Source organism: Nansenia antarctica (genome assembly GCF_963989245.1).
Source record: "Nansenia antarctica genome assembly, chromosome: 12".
In the NCBI taxonomy this organism is placed as follows: domain Eukaryota; kingdom Metazoa; phylum Chordata; class Actinopteri; order Argentiniformes; family Microstomatidae; genus Nansenia; species Nansenia antarctica.
In genome coordinates, this window is record NC_137682.1 from 7,777,422 (window position 1) to 7,802,858 (window position 25,437).

A 25,437-nucleotide genomic window follows, 5' to 3' on the forward strand; every position below is an offset into this window, starting at 1 on the left:
CAAACAGACTGAAGAACTGCTTCTACCACAGGGCCGTCAAGGCCCTGAACACAGCAAAGGCCTAAGTTCTGGGCCCAGGACAGTCCGGACGGATTGTATGGCAGCTAGTGCTGAGGCACAAACATGTACATTTCAAGCCTGCAAACTGTGACACTTTAAAATAACGTGAAAAAATACTTTTGTGCAATATGACAACCCTAGTTGACTGTCTGTGCAGTATAGTACAGTGGATTGTGTACATAGCCTTTATTGGTGTAAACCAGCTCCTTACCTTCTTGTGATTTTATGCTTTTTCAAAAAAAAAAAAAAAAAATCCCTTTCCTAACACCAGGGGAGCCACCCCTCCTAAATTTCGTTGTTTGGTACCTGTACTATAGCAATGACAAATAAAGTCCATTCATTCCATTCCATGTTGGAAGGGGCAGTTCCATTTGCCGCCCGGTAGGCGAGCACAAGGGTGAGCTGCTATCGGGAGCCAGTGAAAGGTGCAGAGGAGAGGGGTGACATGGGAGAATTTGGGGAGGTTGAACACCAGACAGGCGGCAGCATTCTGGATAAGCTGCAGAGGTCTGATGGCGGAGGCGGGGAGCCCAGCCAGGAGTGTGTTGCAGTAGTCAAGGCAAGAGATGACCAGTGTCTGGACCAGAAGTTGAGCTGCTTCTCTGGTGAGGAATGGGCGTATCCTTCTAATGTTGTAGAGCACGAAGCTGCAGGACCGTGCTGTCGCTGTGATGCTTGCCTCCAAGATAAGTCGCTGTCGAGGATCACCCCAATATTCCTAGCTGACTGGGAGGAGGTCACTGTACAGTTCTCTACTGTGATGGAGAAGTCTTGGAGAGGGCAGGCTTTCCCAGGGAGGAAGAGTAGCTTAGTCTTGTTCAGGTTGGGATGACATCCACGCAGAAATGGCTACAAGACACGCAGAGACACGTGTTGCTATCTGAGAGTCAGAAGGGGAGAAAGACAGGAAGAGTTGAGGGTCGTCTGCGTAGCAGTGGAAGGAGAAATCATGTGAGGAAATTACTGAGCCAAGTGATTTTGTGTAGAGGGAGAACAGTAATGGCCTTAAGACGGAGCCGTGGGGGACCCCAGTGATGAGGACTCATGGAGAGGACAGCGATCCTCTCCACGTTACCTGGTAAGAGCGATCAGCCAGGTAGGATGCGAACCAGGAGTGCAAAGCCAGAGAGTGCCCAGTTCTGAGAGGGTGGAGAGAAGTTTCAGGTGGTTTATTGTGTCGAAGGCAGCAGACAGGTCAAGGAGAATGAGAACAGAGGAGAGGGAGGAAGCTTGAGCAGAGTGAAGGGCCTCCGTGACAGCAAGGAGGGCAGTTTCGGGTGGAATGCCCAGCCTTAAAGCCGGATTGGGGAGGGTCAAGGAGGTTATTCTGAAGGAGATAGTGAGATAGTTAGATACAGCGCGGCGTTCAAGGGTTTTAGAGAAGAAGGAGAGGGATACCGGTCTGTAGTTGTGGACAGAAGGCGGGTCAAGAGTTGGTTTCTTGAGAAGAGGCTTGACTCTGGCTGTCTTAAAGGTAGCCGGGACAGATCCTGTGGATCAAGAGGAATTGATTGTGGTGAGGAAGATAATGAGGTCTTTGAAAATTGATTGGAGAAGAGGGGAGAGGATAGGATCGAGAGGGCAGGTGGTGGCCCACTTAGATCTTAGAATCTCGAATATCATCAGGGGAGAGGGGGGAAAGTGCTGATAAGCCAGAGACTGTAGCGAGGTGGGTTTGGGCGGGGTGGTAGCAGTGTTGGCACGAGGTGGAGAGAAGGAACTGTTAATGTCATCAACCTTCTTCTTCTATATCTGCATTGGCCTAGTGATAATTCTAACATTGATGGGTCTAAGTATACTGTAGTATTTTACTTGTGGGAACTCTGGGTACTATATCTACAACTGGACCCCTCAGGGTCTGTAAATAGCCAGTCACATGGAGAGGACAGTGGAGCGTTCTGCAGGTTGGCCGCTAGCAATTGGCTGCCCAGTATGTTGCGGTGGAGTCCGTCAGTTCTAAAAAGGGAGGAACAATTCCAAAAACAAATTGAAATTGTCAATAAAACCTACATTGTGAGTTCTGTAGGCGGATTGGAGCCAGGTGTCGAGGCTGAGGTTTCTGGTGAATCGCCCTGTTCCACGGGCCAACGTGGGGATAGGACTGGAGATAACAGCAACAGACATTCTACAACTTTTTAAAAAAGCAAAAAAGGTAATTCAAGTCATTTTTGGTCAGTTCAGACTGCTGACGAACTGTATCAATTGTCCCTACGTGGACTGCTACCCGTTTGATAGAGGACGGGAGTGAGTGTAGCAGCTCCGGGAGCTTACTCAGGATGTCAGGGACTGTGGCTCCAGGGAAGCAGTGTGTGGTTGAGTTGAAAAAATGGATATTCCTCAGTTATGGAGTCCCCAATTACTAATGTGGTTGTGGAGAAGGGGGGTCGAGGAGGTGACGGCTGTGGATTCTCATGGCGGTGGAGTGCGCGATTCGATTCCTCAGTGTTGTTTTGATTTTGCTGATTGAGGGGCATGCAAGTGTTGTGGTGAGGCAGCGACGTCCATTGTGGTATGGGATATCCCTGCCGGCTCAGGGCATGGAAAGCTTCCAGAGTGATAGCTGGTGGACTGAGCACATCAGAGAAAGGGATATTATTGAGGAAATGTCTGCAAGGGGTACTGTGCCTCTGCACACCTACCTGGCTGAGCGGCATCTTGCCCCACAACACCGCACAGCCGTACAAGTTGATTTCCAATATTTATCCACTGTTCTTCTTTTAATTTTACATGATTTTATTGGCCCAAATAAATGAGGTTATCAGGGGATACACTCTTTTAAAGAACAGTTTCTGGAACAGTTAATGAGAACAGCTGAGAATACAGACATTTAGGGGGCCGTATCATTTTAAATACAGTACCCTATTGGAAAGAGGAAGGAGTTTTACTACTCCATTTTGTCTATACTCCCAACAGTTTGGATTTGAAATCAAACAATTACTATAGAGTCAAAGTAGAGATTAAGCATTTATTTAATCAGGGGTCAGGGGGGTTCAGATTGGGTTCACCATTTAGAAAGTACAACATGTTTTAAACTTACTCCCACCTATTTCAGGACTCCAAAAGTAAAGTACTCATGTTTACAATTTCATCAACAATCCTTTGCATGCAATAAGTGCCTAAAGTCTGCGACCCAGTATTCTCTGGTGATGTTCTTCCAGGCCTGTACTGCGGCCAACTTCAGTTTTTTGTCGTCAACAATTTAATATAGTTCACAAATCATCCACATGATCAAAGGCTTTCTCTTGGTTAAGAGGCACGAGTCCACATCACAGATTTTGGATATCCATAATGTCTCTTATTAAAAATGGGTTTATCGTTATAGAATGCCCAGGCACACAATAGGGTTGGTCTCTATGAACAAGTGATACAAGGTGAGTTTTGAGCATATAGGCTAGGTTCTTCGAAAACAGTTTGTAGGCCCGCACAGAGCAAAGCCAAGAGTTCAAGAATCCAAATGATATTCCCAAATTGTAGCTTGTTAATTACAGTACTGTCTCTGATTGCTGTGATATCACTATGAAATAATTCAAAAGGTGAATTTAAATAAATTAGTGTACGGTAAATAATTATCCTTATCCTATGATCCTATCCTATTGGTATCGCCATTCACAGATGGATTTTCATTCTGAAGATGCACTGACAAACAGGGTGGCCCTCTTGTAAGGATTCTTATGATTGCCAATCACCTCAGAGATTGGATTCCACAGCTCATTTATTTTGCTAACACACGGGTAATGGAGTGTATCAGTAGTAGCGTCCAAGGTGCAGTATGTGTTTAACTCGCTCTCATTCAGATAATAATCCATCAGATAGTGGAAAGTGTGAAGAATGGGCGGGGATGGCATCTCCGGTCTGTTTACAAGCTTCTGTAAGTTCTCTATTTAGACCACTAGGTGCACTGCATTTACACCTGAACTTCGATATGGCTACATTTTATATATTCAGACATTGTCATGACAACTTGTCTGAAGTGAATGAATGAATGCATGAATGAATGAATGGTCTTTATTGTCATTGCTATAGTACAGGTACCAAACAACGAAATTTAGGAGGGGTGGCTCCCCTGGTGCTAGGAAAGAAAAAAAAAACTAAAAAAAACAAGAAGGGAAGGAGCTGGTTTACATAAATAAAGGCTATGTACACTATCCACTATACTATACTGTACAGATAGACGACTAGGGTTGTCATATTGCACATAGTGTTATTGCACATTCATTTAAAGTGTCGCAGTTTGCAGGCTTGAAATGTACATATTTGTGCCTCAGCACTACACCTGATTTTTTCAATCCAGCAGCTGCCATCAATCCGTCCAGACTGTCCAGGGCCCAGAACCTAGGTCTTTGCAGTACAGTGGAAACACACTGTACTGCAACTTGATATCAACAGAAGACCTCAAAGTTGAATTCCTGTGTAAATATGTTTCCTCATTGTCCTATACTGTACTGTATAGCCTGGTCTCATGCTCAAGTTCCTTTGAACGACAATCATATTGTGTTAAACACCTGTTGCTACACGGTATATTTGATGATGCTCCCATTGTCTATTGATTTAATGATCAACCCTTTGATTTATCTCTCTTTATTGATGAAGTAATCATATTGGACATTGACAATGTGTGTGTGGCTTACTGAACAAACAGCTTGAAGTAAAAAAAAAAAAAAGAGAGAAAGAAAGTAAATATATTCATCACAATGAGCACTTTGTACTTTCATGCCCGGTTCCAATCTCAATCTCCGGATAACTCTCAAAGATGGCTTTATTAAGCTTAGTGTATTACATTAACAATCCCCCATTTGCTCCAATCACCATTTGCTGGTAACTATCGGAAGCACTTCTCCCTTCTTCAACAATGTCTTCATAGTGAGCTTAGTGCTTTACTCAGTGTTTACTGTAAATCCAAATAACCATTACACCCGTCATAAACCCTGGCCTCCTCAGTATGCCTCCATGCTCCTGACCAGGCTGTGCTTTCTCTTTAACACTAGAACAGCCGTGCCTTTTTTACCGACTAAAAGAGCTGCCTCTTTACAATGCTAACCTGCTATTTACATACAACAACCACTAGTTGGCCGCTTGTAAATTAGCCTGCTTCCCACACAGAAAATCTTCATACTAATTCATACTAGCTTATCCTGAAGTGATAATGAAAATGTAAGGATACTGGGTGGTAGAACACACATATCTGGGAAAAGTCATGAAAGGAGGGTCCTGAAATTTGATCGAGTGCAAAGATATAACACTTTATTTTTACTAACAGGGGTCATGGCTGATTAAGTGTTAAAAGGCTGCATTGCATATCCCCAGGCTCTAGTGCTGACGAATGGGACACGCCCTGGGAATATAACCTTTGCAGAAATACCGCTGGAGAACATTCCACAAGCAGCATGTGTATGTTAATGAGCAGCATGTACCGGTATGCTCATGCAATTGGCTGAGTTTATGAAGTGGCGATATGAAGATAGATGCAAATGGTTAGGTTTTAAAATGCTGGTTTTGCTGCGACGGGCCGGCCTGATAAAGTATGTTAATATAAATGTTTCATTGGGGTCCAGTCAGTGTCAGTAGGACCTGTCAACACATGGCTCCTATAACTAATATCAGTAGAAATGCAATATAGGCTCATTATTTGTAACCTTAAAATCAAGCCAGCATACATTAGCACTCACAATACAAATACATGTAGCTGGTATTGCCAGAGTTTAGGTAGCCATACTTGTGTCTGACCTGGGCAGCAACCCCAGAACAGAACCATTTGGGAGGATGTGTTACCGCTATGCCACGACACCGCATCGACTGGTGAATTCTATTGCAGAGGAGTATATCATTACAGAGTAATGATAAAGCAATACATTTACATTTACATTTTTTGGCATTTAGCAGACGCCGCCCATATTCCAAGGCGACTTACAATCAATACATTTGAATACTAAGCATGTGAATCATCAGTCCACCATTCGTAGCAGGAAGAGTAATGCAGCTCAGGCCCGGGGCCATTGATAGCAGGAAAAACCTTCTCCTATCACCTTCTTCTAAACTTTTTTTTTTTTTTTTTACACTGGACAAACAGAGAAACAGTACAAGGGGGGCAATATACGTTTTTAGGGACACAGTAGAGGGGAAAGCGGGTGTCTTTAGGAGACGTAGTGCTGAGGGTCAGAAGATGTCTCAGGAGGAGCAGTTAAGGTGTAACCTGAAGAGATGGGTCTTCAGTCTACGACAATACAACAGTTACATATTAGAATGTATTTTAGATGAGCAACTGTAACTTTGGCTTGAGTCACACCTTGTCAATAGAGCATTTTGCTTGAAGGTGCAAATGACTTCATTATGTCAGGATTTCCAAACTAAAGGAGAATTTCAGCACTTTAAATTCATTTCAAGCCAATTAGGAAATTGAAGCCAAAGACTAGATATGACTTCTGGCCTATCTAGAGGCCTGTTGGAGTTATTAGTATGTATGTTGCACCTACCTGCTCAGTTATCTTAGACTGTAAGGTCGTAAGGACATGTTAAAGAACAAGGGCACAAAAAAGGGGGTTATTTTACTCAATCCACCCCATGACCCAACTTGGGGCTGTACTGTATTATTGAGACACTCCCCAATGTTCTACATAAGCACTACTTCCTGAAGGCCTTTCCACAGTATGTGATTGACCTGGCATCCAGGAGTGACAACAGTTAACACCCACTGGGCCAATGTGGATGGACTGAACTATTCATTCAGATAGACTGAACTATTCATTCAGCACATCCACAAGCATCCAGCTGCTGAATCCGGTATCGGTTCTACCCCCATACACTCCTCTATCGCTATAGCTATCACCTGGTATGTTCTAACTCATGATTATATTTCACATTCCAAGGGAGGTAGTTCCCTCTAGTGGCAGCACTTAGTGATCACAATGTTGGGAAACAGTGATGGGGGGACTGTATGGTCAGTCAATGAAATATTTTCTTACAAATTGACTAAAGAAGGTATTTTCTAAATACACCATACAGATATACCCTGAGAAGATAATCAACAAATGTTTTACATTGCTACATACATCTCTTTTCGAGTTTAACAATCCAAGAAGTGTGTCGCCCATAAGCAGTTCCAGTGCAATCTTAAGAGCGACGGGGAACTCGTGGATGTTCTGCCAGTACCAAAGTTGATGTTAATGCAATTCTGAGCAGTTATTTGTTTTGTCTTCACAGATTTCTGATCGTGCTGGGATGCCTGATATTGGCCATATTAACGACTTTTAAAGAACACGAAAGAGTCTCCGCCCATTGGCTCGTTATATTGGTAAGTGTGCCTGCCTTACAGTGTGAACACACAAAAAGCCTAGAATTGTCCTTATACTCACTATGTGTAGTGATCTAGAAAGAATACCAATGAAATGATCATGTAACTCACTGTGAAAGTATTATTCTTGTCCATACCCTTTCATGCCCTGTTCCAATCTCAATCTTCGGATAACTCTCAAAGATGGCTTTATTAAGCTTAGTGTATTACATTAACAATCACCATTTGCTCCAATCACCATTTGCTGGTAACTATCGGAAGCACTTCTCCCTTCTTCAACAATGTCTTCATAGTGAGCTTAGTGCTTTACTCAGTGTTTACTGTACATCCAAATAACCATTACACCCGTCATAAACCCTGGCCTCCTCAGAGCTAACTGCCGGTATGCCAAGTATGATCATGTAACTCACTGTGAACGTATTATTCTTGTCCTTCTGTGATACTCTCAGGAAACCTTCACCATCTTTATCTTTGGAACAGAGTTTGGCCTGCGGATATGGTCAGCAGGCTGCTGCTGTCGGTACAAGGGCTGGAGGGGGCGGCTCAAATTCGCCCGCAAGCCCTTGTGTATTTTAGGTAGGCAGGTGGAATAACAGTTTGTTTTCCTTAAGGCCAATGCACACGGCGTGCGATTTTGTCGCACCGCCGAATTCGATTCCATTGTTTTGAATGAGACCCAATGAGACAATGCACACGGCGTGCGATGCGATATTGTCGCACGACAACATTCGATTCTCCATTCACATTCATTCATTTATTGGTGGGAATTGAGAATCGAATGTTGTCGTGCGACAAAATCGCACCCGGTGTGCATTGGCCTTTACACCTAATACAATGTACATGGATCATTAATGCATGCAATGTATGTTTTTTTTATATAAAGAAACATACATTTGGCATGCTTTATTTTGTAACACTGTAAAAGTAAAATAATGTATACACTACTATGAAATGAAAAGATGATCTTGAACCTGAGCCTCTACCTACTAACTAAATCATTCAGCTACACAGTTGAGTCTCAATAACAAAGCTTACAGAGGTATTCATTGTTACTTCCAGTTTTTTTTCTCAAAGGCTGATGAGCCCAAAGGAACCCACTAGTAACTAGTACCATGTCCAGTATTCATGCTTGATCACTCTCTTCTAAAGCATGGTTTAAATACCATACTGATGTCGAGGACTTCTTCATTATCGATTATTATCGACAAGTCTTACAAATGAAGGATGGTTTGTAAATGATCCCATTGTGGGATGTTTTGTCTTGCATTTGTTGTCTTGCAGACATCTTTGTGTTGATTGCCTCTGTGCCGGTGGTCGCTGTCCGCAACCAGGGCAACGTGCTAGCCACGTCCCTGCGCAGTCTGCGCTTCCTGCAGATCCTCCGTATGCTCCGTATGGACCGCCGCGGAGGCACCTGGAAACTACTGGGCTCCGCCATCTACGCACACAGTAAGGTATGGAGTCATCATATATTCTGTAATGTCATCTACACACACACTAAGGAATGGAGTCATTATTATATATTGTATACTGTAATGCCATTGTCGTGGATATAATTGATTCTTAATAGATTTAGTAGAACTTACAAAGCACAAAGAGCTTAGATCAATTGTCTCCAAAGAGGCCTTTTTTTAAGCCAAGTTACATGAGCGCAGAGAGAAATGAGCAGACCAATAAGCAAGAAGCAATAGCCCAAAAGCAAGAAGCAAGCAGGAAGACCCCAAAGATGGATGTGACTCATATTTATAGACCTGTCCCTGGTCATGAGGTCACTATTCTTGGGAACCAATCATATTATACAAATCTGTAATTACACAAGTTATGGGCCCTGTCCATAGTCAGAATTATTCACTGCGCCACAGATCTTGGCCCATCCCTTACAGGAAGGAAATTGACCTTCCTTGAGTGCTAGATTCACCAAACTGTAGAGAGACTTACATTTCTCAGTATAACATGATATAAAACCACTACAATATCTAGACCTAGCGTAACCGAGTTGAGATGGTAAACTCACTCCTCAAATTCAAATGTCCCTACCCGCACTGTCAAATTGCTCGTTTTTTCCGATAGCGTAGCTGGTTAACTTAGGGTATTTGAGGGGACGGTCACGTGTGTTGGCAAGCCAGAGGTCACATGTTTGAGGCTTGGTCGCTACAAGTAGAATTGCGGGGCTACTGTTTGCAACAACTTGATGTTGGTTGCACTAATATAATTCTATCTATTCGCACAGTAATGTATGAGGTCATCATATGGTATGGAGTCTTTATGTTACTGTCATGCCATCTACACACAGTAAATGTTGTGATTGGCCGAGAGGCATTCCTACACGGCAATTGATTTGTGAATCCCCCCCCTTGATAAGGTTTGTATTTCTCAGCGCAGGGCAGGCAGAAACCACAACAATCTTATCACAAAATAAATATTTAAAGCATTGTTTTCTTGTCACAATTTGGGGATTTGTTATGTAACCTTTGTTGTGTAATCTGAGGCAAAGCTTTCTTGGCAGATGAATGAATTGAACCCTACTGAACGTTCAGATGTTTCCGTATTTCCACCAGGAGCTGATCACTGCCTGGTACATTGGCTTCCTGTCACTCATCCTGGCCTCCTTCTTGGTCTACCTGGTGGAGAAGGATGACGTCACCTTTGTGACAGACCCTGAGAACCCCACTGCTCAGCCCAACCCCCAGGACTTTGACACGTACGCAGACGCTCTCTGGTGGGGCCTGGTACGTATTCGTAGGGCAGGCCACTATCATACACTAGGCTAGCCATATGTATACTGTACATGGAGCTATCTGGTGTGTTCATTTAGAATGTACTGTATGTACTGTATTGATTCCCAGGCGGGGGTGCCATGCACCCAATTTCTTTGAGGGGCCACAATGTACACGAGGAGGGACGGGGGTAGGTCACAATGTACATGAGGAAGGATGGGGGTAGGTCACAATGTACATGATTGGTTTCAGAGAAAGAAAATCAATTTGTAACCCAATTGAACATTTGTGGAAGCATCTGAAGATCCAGATTCACAAGAGGGTCCCCCCGCAATCTTCAAGATTTAAGACAATCTGTGTAGAGGAATGGGCAAATCTAAAGCCTATGATCATTACTATACTTTAACATCATAGTCATTGTTTGATTTAAGATCCAGACCTTTGGAGTCAAAAGAAGAAAGAATCCTTCACTCTCCCATTACTTACACAGGACACTGTATGTTGTGCACATTGATTGAAGAGGAAATGTATCTCTACTGTTTGTAGATCACATTAACCACCATTGGTTATGGAGACAAAACCCCAAAGACGTGGGCTGGGAGACTGTTAGCTGGCACTTTTGCTCTCGTCGGAGTGTCCTTCTTCGCTTTGCCTGCAGTGAGTATACTCTTTGATCATGACTACAGCAATTATCAAAGCAAAGTCAATATTTAAGACCTACATATTTAAGGCCTAAAATGATATTGTATGTTATAGCCCACAATGGTAATTTTAGACAGAACAGGTGAATACCTTAAAAAATAAAGTGACATTTAGAAATGATACTCTTTCAATAAGTTGTGTTACCTTCTGGGATCTACACTATATGGACAAAAGTATGATGACACAATTATCGTCTGGGGCTGTTTTCATGGTTTGGGCTAGGCCCCTTAATACCAGTGAAAGGAAATCTTAATGCATACAATGAGATTCTAGAGAATTGTCTGCTTTCAACTTTGTGGCAACAGTTTGGGGAAGGCCCTTTCCAGTTCCATCATGACAATGCCCCCATACACAAAGTGAGGTCCATAATGATATGGTTTGCTGAGTTTGGTCTGGGGGAACTTGACTGGCCTGCACACAGAGCTCTGACCTCAACCCCATCGGACACCTTTGGGATGAATGGGAACGCTGACTGCGTTCGCCCAACATTAGTGTCCGACCGCATTAAGGCTCTTGTGGGTGAATGGGAGCAAATCCCTGCAACCATATTCTAAAATCTAGTAGAAAGTCTTCCCAGAAGAGTGGAAGCTGTTATAGCAGCAAAGGTGGGACCAACTCCATATTAATGCCCATGGTTTTGGAATGAGAAGTTCAACAAGCACATATGGGTGTGATGTTCAGGTGTCCCAATACTTTTGTCCATATATGTGTATATGTAAAGTGTACATTCCCATGGCTATGTGTGGTTGATAAACTGTGTGTGTGTGTGTGTGTGTGTGTGTGTGTGTGTGAGTGTGAGTGTGAGTGTGAGTGTGTGTGTGTGTGAGTGTGAGTGTGAGTGTGAGTGTGAGTGTGAGTGTGAGTGTGAGTGTGAGTGTGAGTGTGAGTGTGAGTGTGAGTGTGAGTGTGAGTGTGAGTGTGAGTGTGAGTGTGAGTGTGAGTGTGAGTGTGAGTGTGTGTGTGTGTGTGTGTGTGTGTGTGTGTGTGTGTGTGTGTGTATATGTGTGTGTGTGTGTGTGTCATGGGAGACCTACAGTTGATTAATACTGTCTATCTCCATGGTGGGATCTGTAGTTAATGAATGCTGTCTCTTCAGGGCATCCTGGGATCAGGCTTGGCTTTGAAGGTACAGGAGCAGCACAGACAGAAGCACTTTGAGAAGCGCAGGCATCCAGCCGCAGGGCTCATTCAGGTGAGATCTTAAAGCTGCAATTCAAGGATAGTTCTACTTGTAAGTAGCCCCCAATTGCCATTCCAGGGTTTACCCTGGGTTTTCCAACATTTTGTGCAATAATTTGGGGTTTATTGCATTTGACATACATAACAACATTGAATGTCCATGCAAAACATTGTTTTTGGGATACTATGATTGACAGTACCCTCTCTCTGACAAAGTCCACCAGGTAATTATTCACCTCTCTATAGGATTCACTCACAAGCATAAATCACCATTATTGACAACATGATGAATACTCTTGAGAAAAGAGGATGATGGGAGAGAGCTATGGTGTCGTGCATTGATGGGAATGTGAGAGGGTCTAGGAATGAGCCCAGTAGGACACCTGTCCTGAGCATTAAGGCCAATGCACACGGCGTGCGATGCGATATTGTCGCACGACAACATTCGATTCTCCATTCACACCCACACACTTCAGTGGTGTGAATTGAGAATCGAATGTTGTCGTGCGACAAAATCGCACGCCATGTGCATTGGCCTTTAGACTCAAAAAATCATATGTCAGGACTTTCCATATTGCAAACAACTATTTCAACTATTTCATTTGTACACAGTCTGCTTGGCGATACTATGCCACCAATCCAATCAGAGAAGACCTTATTTCCACATGGAGGTTCTATGAAACTGTCATCTCACTGCCCTGTTTCAGGTAATTCCTTGTTTCAAGTTCATGATAAGTGAAGCATAAACCAATTACTCATGCCATTTTATGTGTCTCTATTCGTTTGTACTCATATTTCTTGTCTTTATCATTTGATAAGTGTATATCATCACTCTTACCATATAGTTTGTTCATTGTTTTTTTTTTTTTTTTTTTAGTTTGCATGATTAACATTAGCCTGAATTGGCGAAATTGGTTTCCATGGAAAGCTGGACTTCCACAACATAACAGGATGTAAATCTGTGAGGTAACACAGATGTCATCTGCTCCTACCTTAATTATTTGTTTGTTTGTTTGTTTGTTTGTTTAATGCACTACTTTCTTGTTATGATGTGAAATGGCTGTCACAGTAGCAATATAATGTAGTCAGAGAGTCAACTCATATTAGAGTTAAGTCAGTGGCATGCTTATTGACAACATTATTCTCAAGTCATTCAGTTGTGAAAGGTGTTTGTGCAATTGCATTTTCATGACAGCATTAGGCACTAGCCTTCTCCTGTAACCTGGTCCTCCGTCATTTGAATTGTATACATGCCTTGTTTGATAATCTTCATCTAGTCCTACTGTCTTGTTTTGTTGTTGTTGGTATATCCGTTGTTTGGGTATTGAGATGTGGGGTGTCAAATTGAGAATTGTATTGGGAATGTATGAAACTAAAAGCTGTCTTCTCTCATTTCACAAACCACTATCATCTCATTGCAGTTTTACTTACACTAATGTGTTCCCAGGGCAGATATGCTCTAGGGGCAGAATTAATTTGATTGGCTTCATGAAAGCTATTCAACAGAAACTCTGGAGCATCCTTCAAGGGTAAAGACTCCAAAACATTTGAACAGATTATGATATAGACATGACAAAAAATGCAAAAATAAAATTCACCCTACATAAAGCCAATTAAATTAATTCTGCCCCTAGGGCAAATCTGCATTGGGAACATATTTGTGTAAGTAAAACTGCAATGAGCATATATTCATGGAAAAGGTTTCTTTTTTTTAATGTTAATTCAGTGTATTTCTTTTCTGTATCCAAAGGAAGGACCATTTAGAGGGCATGACTAGGTAGGTCACCAATCTTTAATCTCTAATAGTGATAAAATCAGACACAGATATGTCAAATAAAAGTCTCTAATGAAGGTTCCAAAATATCCCCATTTTAATGTATTAATGTTATCAATTTGACAATATTTTAATGAAGACAATTTCACAGACACTTTATGACATTTAGGTTTAGACTTGTTTTAAGTCCATTAGTTACATTTCAATTAGGAATGACAGTTCATATAGTGAGTATGATAATTATAGTGATAATTATTGTGCTGCATGAAATACATTTATTTTTTCTACATCAATGTAGCCCCACATCAAAAGGCATTGTTAAAAAATTGAGGAAGATGATTGATTTGGTATCAGGACTTAATATGCTGCTCATCTCACCCGCCTGCCATCTTGACAAACTAGCAGTACAGATATAGACCAAATATGTTGCCATTGATCTCATTGTAACAGAGGTTCTCTGCTCTGCCTCTTACTTTGAAGACGATCCATATGTTTTCTGTTGTCTTTAACAGATTTCTGTTTCCCTCCCAGCTGTTTGTGCTTCACTATGTCCCATACTTCTCTGCTCCTTTGGTCCTGATAGGCCCTCATAGGCCCTCATTACCAGGCCAACAGAGGCTGGTGTTCTGCCCCAACGCCCTGGCCCCATCACCCCCCTCTCTTCTAATCCATGTTCACCACTCAGGATTGAATTACCGCCCATAAATGCTACTTGGCAACCACCCCAAAAGCCTAGCCTGGGGACCTGTGCCAACTCAAAGACAGAGAGAGAGAGAGAGAGAGAGAGAGTGTTTCCAAGTGCAGTGATAGGATCTGGGGGTGGGAAATTAGTGGCCTGACATTATCGCTCCGGGCTTTCAAAGATCAGGCGGAGATGTAAGCCAGTGGTTTTCAACCATGCGAGAAACAAAAGTAGCCCGATGTCGAAATAATGGACAATAAGCGGAAGAACAGAGAGGTTAACGCAACTTGTCTTGGACAACAAAGTCTTTCCCAACATAATCATGGGGGAGTCCATTATCTCAGTGCTCTAGTATTACCAACGCAGTTGTGAGAGAAATTAAGTCATAACTGAGAGTAGATTGTGTGTGTCGCTTTGAAGATTTGGCTTGACTCAGTGGTGGGGGAATGATGGGGAGTTGTGGCCCTTTTTGTGGGTTTATTGCAACTACACGATAATCACATCTAATGTTCTCTCCTTTCTCCTGTTGGAAGACCGGTTAGAAAGAGGGTCTCTCTTCCCGTAAAGCTTCCCATTCTCTGGCCTCTCAGCGCTGTAATCGGCTGCCCCTTTCTGCTCAAGGCGGATAGAGGAGCATATTGTGTCTCCGCTGTGGGAGCAAAGTCAGGAGAATGCTCCACGTTTCAGGGGCCTTGTTTTGCTGTTGTCGGCTCTGGTTACTCCCTTCAAGGCACAGGAGTCTTATTTTACCCAGGGTTAGCTTTTCACGTTGCCAAATATTGTCAGTGATTTGACAATAAAGGAGTCCAATCTCCGGCAGTTCTTTGAATCCTCCTTACGCCTCAGTGCCGAGGCACCGTTAACTGAACGTTTCAGGCAACAGACTGTGAATACCTTCACAGTAAGAGGCAGGCGAAAGAGAGGGAAAATAGGCTGAGATTATTGGGTTTTCACAAGCATTGGCACCATCATGCGTGTATACACAATGTGAATCCTGAATTTACCTCCATTTTGACAATGGTTTCACATCAGCTGACTGCTGACCTTTTCTAATGTGTTTAACCCTACTACCGTGTGAAACTTTGTAAACAAATGCTGCTGACTCAAACAATTGTGATGTTTTCTTTTTTTTAAATTCTCACCCATCCTAGCCAAAAGCAAAGTTTGCTGGAACGCGTTCGACTCCCTAACACGCGGCAATCAGCGGTGAGAGGCAAGCAGCTGATGCCAGGGAACCCAGACTCCATCGAGGAGAGCCCTTCCAAGGAGCCTAGACCTGCCGGCTTCAGTAACCGCGAACGCTTCCGCACCGCCTTCCGAATGAAGGCCTACACAATGCGCCAGAGCTCTGAAGGTACTAGGGTCGCCAAGGTTACACTAACTCATCATAAGGATGACATAGGGCTAAGGCTTTTCCACGCGCTGCACACCACTAATTAATGAAGGTGGAATGGTTAACTTGCCCACTCCCCATTACAACTCTTACAAACATCCCATTTATTCCTCCGCCTACGCCAGAAGCTAATCAGAGCCCATACTAAGTGATAAGCAATCATGAAGGAAACACCACCACACCGCCTTCAGCAAAAACACTGTTTGGCCCTGAGGACTCTGTAAGACTGTGATTGTATGTCATTGACATTTAGTGAGCTTAGAATGATAAGGTTCTATCTCCGTTTAGGGCAGTTCAGAGATATTGAGCGTCAAAGTTTTTACATTCCATTATGTTTTGTGAGATGGAACCTTTGTATTTTATTAATTACTAACTCAAAAATTTCAACATTTAAAAAATAACACCACACAGGCATTAATCAACACCTAATGGATCAGATTATGTAAAAAACTCAATTTTGACAAAAATGGAGATAGAACCTTATAATTCTAACGTCACGATTTGCTGTCATAAGAATGTCACACTGTATGTAATAAGCAGTCATAAGAAGAACATTGCTACACTCCCTTCCTTCTGCGTCTTAGCAGAGCTTTGAAGCAACATTGGGCCTATAGGTTCTCAAATAACATGACATGGTTTCATACATATGACATACTGTACCTGAATATATGGGTGTATGTGGTACATGAATGTTGTGGTGTGTACTGTAGTGTGTGGATGCAGGTATCGTTTTTAGGTGACGCATAACACATTTCATTGTACTGTTTGTGCAATGACACTAAAGCTTTCTGATTCTGATTCTGAATCCAATATAACAGGACTACAGTCGTATGCGGTCCTAAAAGCTAATGAAGTCATTAAAAGGCTAAAGATCATGTTTTCATAAAGGCTGATCATGTTATGTGGTCCTTGAATTGGACATTCGACCGTCTGTTTTCTACATACTTTGATCATTCGTGACGTTAGAATTATAAGGTTCTATCTCCATTTTTGTCATAATTTAGTTTTTTACATAATCTGATCCATTAGGTGTTTATTAATGCCTGTGTGGTGTTATTTTTTAAAACCTTTACATTTTTGAGTTAGTAATTCATAAAATACAAAGGTTCCATCTCACAGAACATAATGGAATGTAAAAACTTTGACGCTCAATATCTCTGAACTGCCCTAAACGGAGATAGAACCTTATCATTCTAAACTCACGCATTTGCAAATAAGGTGTTCTAACCTGGTGTGTTTTCCTGCAGATGCTGGAGCCCTGTCTGACCCAGCGTGCGAGGAGAAGGGCTTCCCCCCAGATATCCTCTTAGAGGAGATGATCCCCACGCTAAAGCTGGTCATCAGGGCAGTCAGGTAATCGTAGAATGCATGAATAATATTTTGCATATACAACAAAAATACACCAAAGAGTTTTCCCTGTTAGGAGAGCTCTTTGAATAACCTTTTTTTTGGTTCTAGGTAGGATTAGGGTTGTCTGGGTAACCGTGCCACTGCGGTTGTCAAGCCACCCACAGAGTAGAGCAAACAACCGCAACAACTGCAATTGTTGCGTTTTAAGGGCCACTAAGGCCTTGTGTCCATCAAATGCTTTTAACTAAAAAGTAGCAAAGTGCACTGCTTCGGAATCGGTACCAAAGTGCACTGCTTCGGAAACAGCAGCCTTCAAAGCAGGGTGGAAAAAGACTACCAAAAAGACTAGTCTACCAGATAGTGTTTTAGCTGGCAAGATAGCTATGAATGATTAGCGGTTATGCTAACACAAACTGTGTAGGCATTTCTATGCTAGTAACTGAGTAGCTTGCTAGCAATTGGAGGTGAAATACATGTAGAGTGTTTTGTTTCATATACAAAGTCTATATTTATCTTTTTCATCAGCTGTCTCCTCTTTTCATGGTCTACAAGTTGCACACATTTTCAAGCCTATGCTTGAATTGAAAAGAAATGTGTGAACTATATCTTTAACAACAGTCCTTAGACAATCCTTTAGTCCATAAAAGCTTTAGACCTGATACCTTTGACTCGTGGAATGTGACAATTCTGGTTAAATGCCTAGGGTAGCCAGGTAAAACCTAGTGTGTGTGTGTGGCATAAGGCACTCAAGGCCCCGAATGGCTGCAACTAATCAATAGATAAATACACTGCGGGACAACGCCACCTTTTTGTTACACGGGGGGAGGTCCTCGGGACTAAGCTAAGCACTCAGGTTTGTGAATGAGTGAGCAGACGCTAGTTCGTTAAGATCAAGACTTTATTAACTGACTAAAATAGCTGCAAAATAAGAAAACCTAAAAGAAGGGATTACGGTTCAATAATAGTATTTTATTTAGTACAGTTATGTTTTAAAATGTTTACTTTATGTTAAAAGGCCATAAAAAAGGTGAATAATAATACTTTGCATTGCAGTATTTTGGCTTGACGAGTAGCGAGTTTGTGTTTGACATGCGGACCAAAACACTAGACCGTGTCACAATTTTGTTTTGATAGGTTGACAGCAGATAGTGCCATTAAAATACACGACTGTAGGCTGATATGACTTGATATACACTACATTCTGGATCATAAAATGTGGGTGTTTGAAAGATGAAGCAGACACTGAACAGCGAAACGTTCCCATCACACACACACACACACACACACACACACACACACACACACACACACACACACACACACACACACACACACACACACACACACACACACACACACACACACACACACACACACACACTGTTGAAAATCTATAGGCCACACCTGACATAATGTAGGAACCCAATCTAGCATGAATGACTAAGAGATGAGTGATTAACACTGTTGTTTCCTTTCACACCATTATCTGTGGGTGAATAGCGTTCTGAATGGGATGTCAACTTCTGTAGGGTTTTGTTTCAAGATAAGTTCTGACTGTCGGAGAGCGATGCTTGTCTAGCACCATGTGATTATGGGAAGGCTGTTGAGTTCATGTCACCAAAAAGTGGATGTCCTCTGCGTGGAGAAAACAAAGCTAGTTTGAATAAGTTTATGACACAAATCAGTTGTCAGTCGCTAGTTCACTAACTTCATCCCCTTTCAGGGTTGTACTGTGGTTTCCTGATACCCCTGTTTTGATTCACAAAGGAGTTTTTTCAATCAGTTTTATAACTTGTTCAAAGTGGTTATGAAGCCTCTTTGTCAATGGTTCCTTACAATTTCTATAATTCTGATTGGACAAAGTGCAGTCATTTAGACATCCTTCATAATTGTTCAGGTTGTGATTGGTTTAGGTATGTGTGGATCCTATTAACAGTGCCCTTACAGTGCTTCATATTTAACTCTTTCAGGATCATGAAGTTCCTCTTGAACAAAAAGAAGTTTAAGGAGACTTTGAGGCCTTATGATGTCAAGGATGTGATCGAGCAGTACTCTGCTGGCCATCTGGACATGCTCTGTAGAATTAAATACCTCCAAACAAGGTAAGCAGACTTAAAATCTCATGAACTATTATCTTTGCATTCAGATGGACTCAATTCAACTTGTTGAAGACATTTTTGCATTTCATATTTTGCACCCACATTTTAAGTCATAGCAAAGGGTCTGAATACTTATGTACATGAGGTATTTCTGTATTTAAATTTTAATACATTTGCAAACATTTCTAAAAATACATTTTTGTTTTCCATTATCGAGTATTGTGTGTAGATTGATGGCAATACTTTTTTTTTTTTTTTTTTAAATTGAGTCTATAACAACAAAATATGGACAATATGAAGGGGTCTGAATACTTTCCCAAGCCACTGTATCTGTTAAACTGCCACAATTAATTTCAATTAAGGAACTGCAACTAATACAATCTCACAGCATTTATATTGTGTAACTCATCTCACTCTTTACTCTTTGATGTTTCAGAATAGACATGATCCTGGCCCCTGGACCCCTGCTCACCCCAAAACATAAGAAGACCCAGAAAACACCCTTTTCCTATCCACCTACACAGTCACCAAGGTCCAATGACAACTTACATTCTCCCTCAAACCATTTGCCCCATATGATTATATATATATGTTACGGTACATGTGGGAAGACGGTACATGTGGGAAAACTAGGGTTAGGGTTAGGTGCTAGGGTGCTAGGGTTAAGGTTAGGGTTAGGGTTAGGGGTAGGGTTAGGGTTAGGGATAGGATTAGGGTTGGGGTTAGACATGCCAGTATGTACCAAGTGGACGTAGCACCTAACCCTAACCCTAGTTTTCCCCACATGTACCGTATTCCCACATGTACCGTAACATATATATTATCTCTTTGCATGCCATTTCGCACGGTGGGTGGTGCTGTCACAGTGGGCATTGATTTAACTATCCAAATACGGGTGCACATAGTGATGAGGACAAGCCCAGCAACTCGCTGAAGTCAGGATCTTGGAATGTACACGGCAAATGTGACACGCAACAACTACTGTACTGTAGCCAACGTAGACCAACGTATAACTTTCCCATATGATGGGTGTGTAACTCAGTCCCAAATAATGTAGACAGCATGGAAGAAACTGTAACGGCCCTGTCTGTGTACGAGGCTTTAGCTAAGCTAGCCACTCTGTGTTGTGTTGTTGCTTGACTGGCTGGTTACCACGCATAGCCACATACTGGAGCAATCCGGTGATGTCAAAGGTGTTGCTATTTATTGCTCTCAAACAACAAGCACTTTGGATTCTGTACTATCAAAACTCCGGATTATGGGGGACACAAGTCTGGACTGAGAAATATGTTCCATTATTCATTACTTACATCAATGTGAAATCATAGTTGTACATTCATTATAGTAGCTGGTACAGTAGCTATGTATGGTAGACTATACTGGATAAAAACTGGATGTTTGCAAACAACATGCCCTGTACTGAGTGTGCTGAGGCTATGTTGAAGTACAGTAGCCCAAATAATAATTAGCAAAAAACTGCTGTGCCTTGTGCCTATGACTGCATCACTGCTGTTGTGATATCCACGATATAGCACACCCTCTTGAGTGTTATTGCTTCAGTATAAGCACATTTCTGCGATCAAACTGTACTAACACATGAATGTGTTGCAGACATGAGTCCGATCTAACCAAAGCATCCATGTCCGATGTTGATGACCAAAGCATGATGGGGAGATTTGTCAGAGTGGAAAGACAGGTAAATGAGCCATATTGATGAAAGCCAATCCCATCAGCTAAAATAGCTGTTAGTTAATTTACTGATACCGCCAATATTGTGTCAATATAGTGTCGCCTCACAAATTACAATGTATTTACTGATGATAGGTATCGATTCGATTTTGGTTTAGTTGGAGTGATATGGTAGTGATGTCGTGTTGTGTTTTGTCTCAGGTGGACGACATGGAGAAGAAGCTGGACTTCCTGGTGGACATGCACATCCAGCACATCGAGCACCTCCAGGTGGACTCAGCCGGCGCTGCCCGCATGACCATGGAGCCCTGTGACCCTACGGGAGTCGATCCTGTCACTGAGATCCGCCGGGTTTTCTTCAATTACACAGAGACCTACCCGCATATGTCCTACCAGGTGCCTGTGAGCAAGGTCACCCCTTACTTCAACTACCACAAGGATCTTAATGGTGCTGGAGGTGGAGTGGGGCGGGGGCTGCCTGGGGGCGGTTGTATCCCTCCAGAACACCAACTCCCTCCGCCCCCCCACCACCACCCAGCCCCCATCCCTACCTACACAGAGCGGCCCACCGTACTTCCCATCAGCTCCCTCCAGGACTTCCCCATGGAGCATCTGTCAGTGGGGCCGGGCAGGACCACGGGGCAGGGGTCAGACACGCCGCTCTCCATGCTCTCTGTGAACCACGAGGAGCTGGAGCGCTCCCCCAGTGGGTTCAGTATATCGGGGGAACGCGAGGAGGGCGAGGAGGACCCTATGCTGGGGACCACGGGGGAGTCTAGCTGGATGAGGGAGAGACGCTACCTAGCAGAGGGGGAGACGGATACTGACACGGACCCTTTCACACCCAGTGGGGGGGGGCCACTCCCCATGTCCTCAACCGGAGAGGGCTTCCCAGAGTCTGTGTGGAACACGCCTCCCTAAGAAGGTCCTTGTTCATCCTTAATCCCAGAAACCCTTAACCCAATTCAGTTTGGGTCAAACCCACACTGAACTTTACTCAGAACTTAAAAACAACACAACTCTAAATTGGGTGAAATACATACCGTAGTCAGTTTGGATTAACCTTTTTCTCTGTAGAACCTAACTCAATCCGGATTTCAACGACACACTTAAGATGGATACATTTGGTTTACACCCATAACAACTAATTCGAACCCAATAGCCCAGAAAGAGCCTTGGCCTCAAAACCGCATACACACAGACTTTGTACAGCGCACTCATCGAAAACATTAAGCAAACATAAAAAAATCTACTAACATTAATATGAATATATACTGTATATATATATATATATATATATATATATATATATATATATACACACCCAAAGCTTTATCGCTGCAAAGCAAACCGCACTGCATGTAACGCATGCGATTTTTTGGTGGTAGACACTGCGAAGTTCAGGTATCAGGAAAAAAAAAAAGAACTTTCAATGGATGGATACTTATAAATATGATTTCTTTTTTACACTTATTTTTTTATATGAATACATGTTCATGTTTTTTCGCATGGTCTGCATGATGATGCACCATTTAAGGACAGTTGAACTGGATATTTGGAACTAATGTTTTCACATTATAACTGCTTATTATTATTATTATTATTGCTTATTACACTAGGAGCTGGAGGACAAATGTGAACCAGGAAGAAAAGGCAATTTCTGTATGTTCTGTGTACACACTATAGGAGTGTTTTTGTCTACGCACTATGCACACTATAGGAGTGTTTCCCTAAATGTTTCATGTTACATGGTTTTCTAAACAGTCGTTATACTGTAGATCCTACAATCAATTCATAAACACGTAAAGCATCCAAACATAGTCATTCAAATGTACTTAGCTGGTTTGTTTTACTACTACACTTTTCATACACACATATTGATACACATTGAACACAATCAGAACAACATCAAATACTGTTTTCTGTTATTTCATTTGACACTCATTTTTAAATAATCACGTAATGTTAGATGACACAATTTGTTAGAGATGGGTCATTTACCTTAATATGGATAGAGAACGAAAGATGTGTTAATTAGACTTTAAAACACAGGTCTCCTTATGTTGCAGTGGTTCATGACAGCTTTATGACTACCTTTCTTCATATTCTAGACAACTGACATAACACTGTGAGGAGGCATGGTAAGATCAGGCATGTTTTGCATAATGAACAGTTGTAGGTCAGTTGGCATAAGCAGTTGGTTGACTGGCAATCTACTTTTCACAAACCATGTCTAGATTATTAGAATCAAAAGTAACCAGAGAGGTTGCTTCACAGAAATCATGTCAGTTTAACATTTCATAATGTTTCATCATTTCATTTAATAATTCCATAACATGAAGAATATCATTTTGTATTTACTTATTTGAGGCTCAGTGACAATTAACATATACGTAATGTAATATCTGAAAACAACAGCAACATTATCAATAGGTATGACAAATGTAGCATGATATAGGCCACTTAGGTAAAGAATATTGTTTCATAATGTCTTCTTATTTCAATACTGAGAGCAAAGATTGGCGAAAAAATTACAGTGATTCTACTCTAGCAAGGTAGCAAATAAAATCATGCATTGATGTCAAAGGGGCTTGTGTAGAAGCTTAATTGTGTGCATGTGTGTCAGACTAAGAGATAAGTTAAGATCTATCGTATTTGTTGACAATAGTTGGTAAAGATGCAACATTAACTTACTGTATAAAGTATAATTTTCAGCATTCACAATTCATTATTAAGGGGCAATCTGGGATTCAAACCCAACCACTTTTTTGGTAAAAAGATGCGCTGGAGAAATGTTACCTCCCTGATAATATGCAATGAAAACCAATGTATCACAAACTGCAGAATGTAAACAAAACTGGAGACACTTGTAATTTTGGAGACAGGCATCAGTGTTATGAATGCTAGCAAAAGTTAGTCAGCTATAACTACATTCTGCAGTTTGTGATGTACAAGCTTTCATAGCGTATTGACTTGCTTTATGCTGCATCTGTCATTGAGTCTGAGGTGATCGCACTGTCAAATCAATCATGCGTTTAGTTGATTCACACAGAACGTTTGAGGATAAGTGTTTTCTACTGTTTGTAACTGTGTTGTAACTGCACTCTTCCTCTTCTTCTGTTGTGATTGCCTAAATGCATGTAACATCTGCTGCCAGTAGACCCAAATATAGATTACCAATAATAATAATAATAATAATAATAATAATAATAATAATAATAATGCATTTATTGTGTATAGCTCTTTTCTCAGTACTCAAAGACACTATATTCCATAGAGATATTTAAAGAAAAAGAAAAACACAGTCAGTAATAACAACAATACAAAGTGATTAAAACCAAGTTTAAAAAGATCAGTTTTGAGGGATCATTTGAAGGAGGAGAGCATGCTGGATTCTTGACTCTTGTAGGATAATCTTAAACTGAAACCTAAATCAGTCTGGAAGCCAGCGGAGGCTTCGGAGGATTGGAATGATGTGATCTCTTGAAGCACAACAGTGCTTGTTTTGAAAACTATTATATTTCTAAGTGCAGGGCACAAACCCCCACAACCTATCACTCAATAAACATTTAAGGCATTCTCCATTTTTGTTTTGTAACCGTTGTACAAAAGCAATAAGGCACTTGAGTCCTGAGTGAAGTCAAAGCTGATGGGTTGCTAAACGTAAACCCTAACCCTAACCTTAACCTTAACCCTAATCCCAACCCTAACCATGCATCCACATGCGCAGATCACTAAGTAGCACATCTGGATAGGTGAGTAAATTAAATTGCTAGATCACCGGTGCGAAGCTGTGACTTTTCTTCACAATAAAGCACGGCCTCTTGTGCCTTAATGCTTAAGCAAATAACGTCTTGTCCTCATTCCTACTCCTCTCGTACATCACTTCAAAGCCGACCAGCTGAGTGTTAATCAAAGTGAATTACATAATTTCAAAGGTGGGTTAGGGGGTGGAAGGTTTACTGGAGACACTCAAACAAAATAATTATGCTTATTATATTCATAGCTAAGTATAACTATTATATAATAACACAATTCTGTACCAGATTATACAATTCACATACAGTAATTGTACCTAACTTGGCTGTTTCAGAGTTGCCTCTACTCTGTCAAAAATGACTGATTTCCGGCCACTTTGTTGCTTGTCACTAACTCTTGTCCCTGAGAGGTGCTATGGGTCAATATAAGACCTCGTCCACAAATACACAGGTATTTTTGAAGACAGGGTTTTTACTACTTCATTCTCCAAATCCTGTCCACACAAGCACTGTTATAGGAAATATCCCCATCCACAAGAGAATGCAAACGATTTAAAACACTCACATAAGCATGCCAGTGCAATACATTCTAGTTCTCAACCCATGAAATAACATTTAAAAAGTAGTGTGGAGAGTGGAGGGTTATGTGTTGTAAGCTGTGTGCTCATACAATAATATCTTTTAAAATAAGTTCCAGAAGAAATACAAAACTATTTTGGTTGTGGAAATAGTGTGGCAAGATTGAA

General features: G+C 41.7%; 1 protein-coding gene across 1 annotated transcript in view; it reads left to right on the forward strand.

Moving 5' to 3' along the window:
* Nucleotides 1–21,854, forward strand: part of kcnq3 (potassium voltage-gated channel, KQT-like subfamily, member 3) — a gene marked incomplete at both ends in the record, with an annotated part of 68,589 nt that extends 46,735 nt beyond the window's left edge. The window contains 14 exons of the mRNA XM_080543237.1: nucleotides 7,258–7,348; nucleotides 7,798–7,924; nucleotides 8,630–8,802; nucleotides 9,907–10,077; nucleotides 10,612–10,722; nucleotides 11,864–11,959; nucleotides 12,559–12,653; nucleotides 13,697–13,723; nucleotides 15,554–15,756; nucleotides 17,043–17,148; nucleotides 19,116–19,247; nucleotides 19,681–19,776; nucleotides 20,856–20,940; nucleotides 21,135–21,854. Of these exons, the coding sequence (XP_080399363.1) occupies nucleotides 7,258–7,348; nucleotides 7,798–7,924; nucleotides 8,630–8,802; nucleotides 9,907–10,077; nucleotides 10,612–10,722; nucleotides 11,864–11,959; nucleotides 12,559–12,653; nucleotides 13,697–13,723; nucleotides 15,554–15,756; nucleotides 17,043–17,148; nucleotides 19,116–19,247; nucleotides 19,681–19,776; nucleotides 20,856–20,940; nucleotides 21,135–21,854 (2,233 nt within the window). The remainder of the gene's footprint in view (nucleotides 1–7,257; nucleotides 7,349–7,797; nucleotides 7,925–8,629; nucleotides 8,803–9,906; nucleotides 10,078–10,611; nucleotides 10,723–11,863; nucleotides 11,960–12,558; nucleotides 12,654–13,696; nucleotides 13,724–15,553; nucleotides 15,757–17,042; nucleotides 17,149–19,115; nucleotides 19,248–19,680; nucleotides 19,777–20,855; nucleotides 20,941–21,134) is intronic.
* Nucleotides 21,855–25,437: the final 3,583 nt, after the last annotated feature.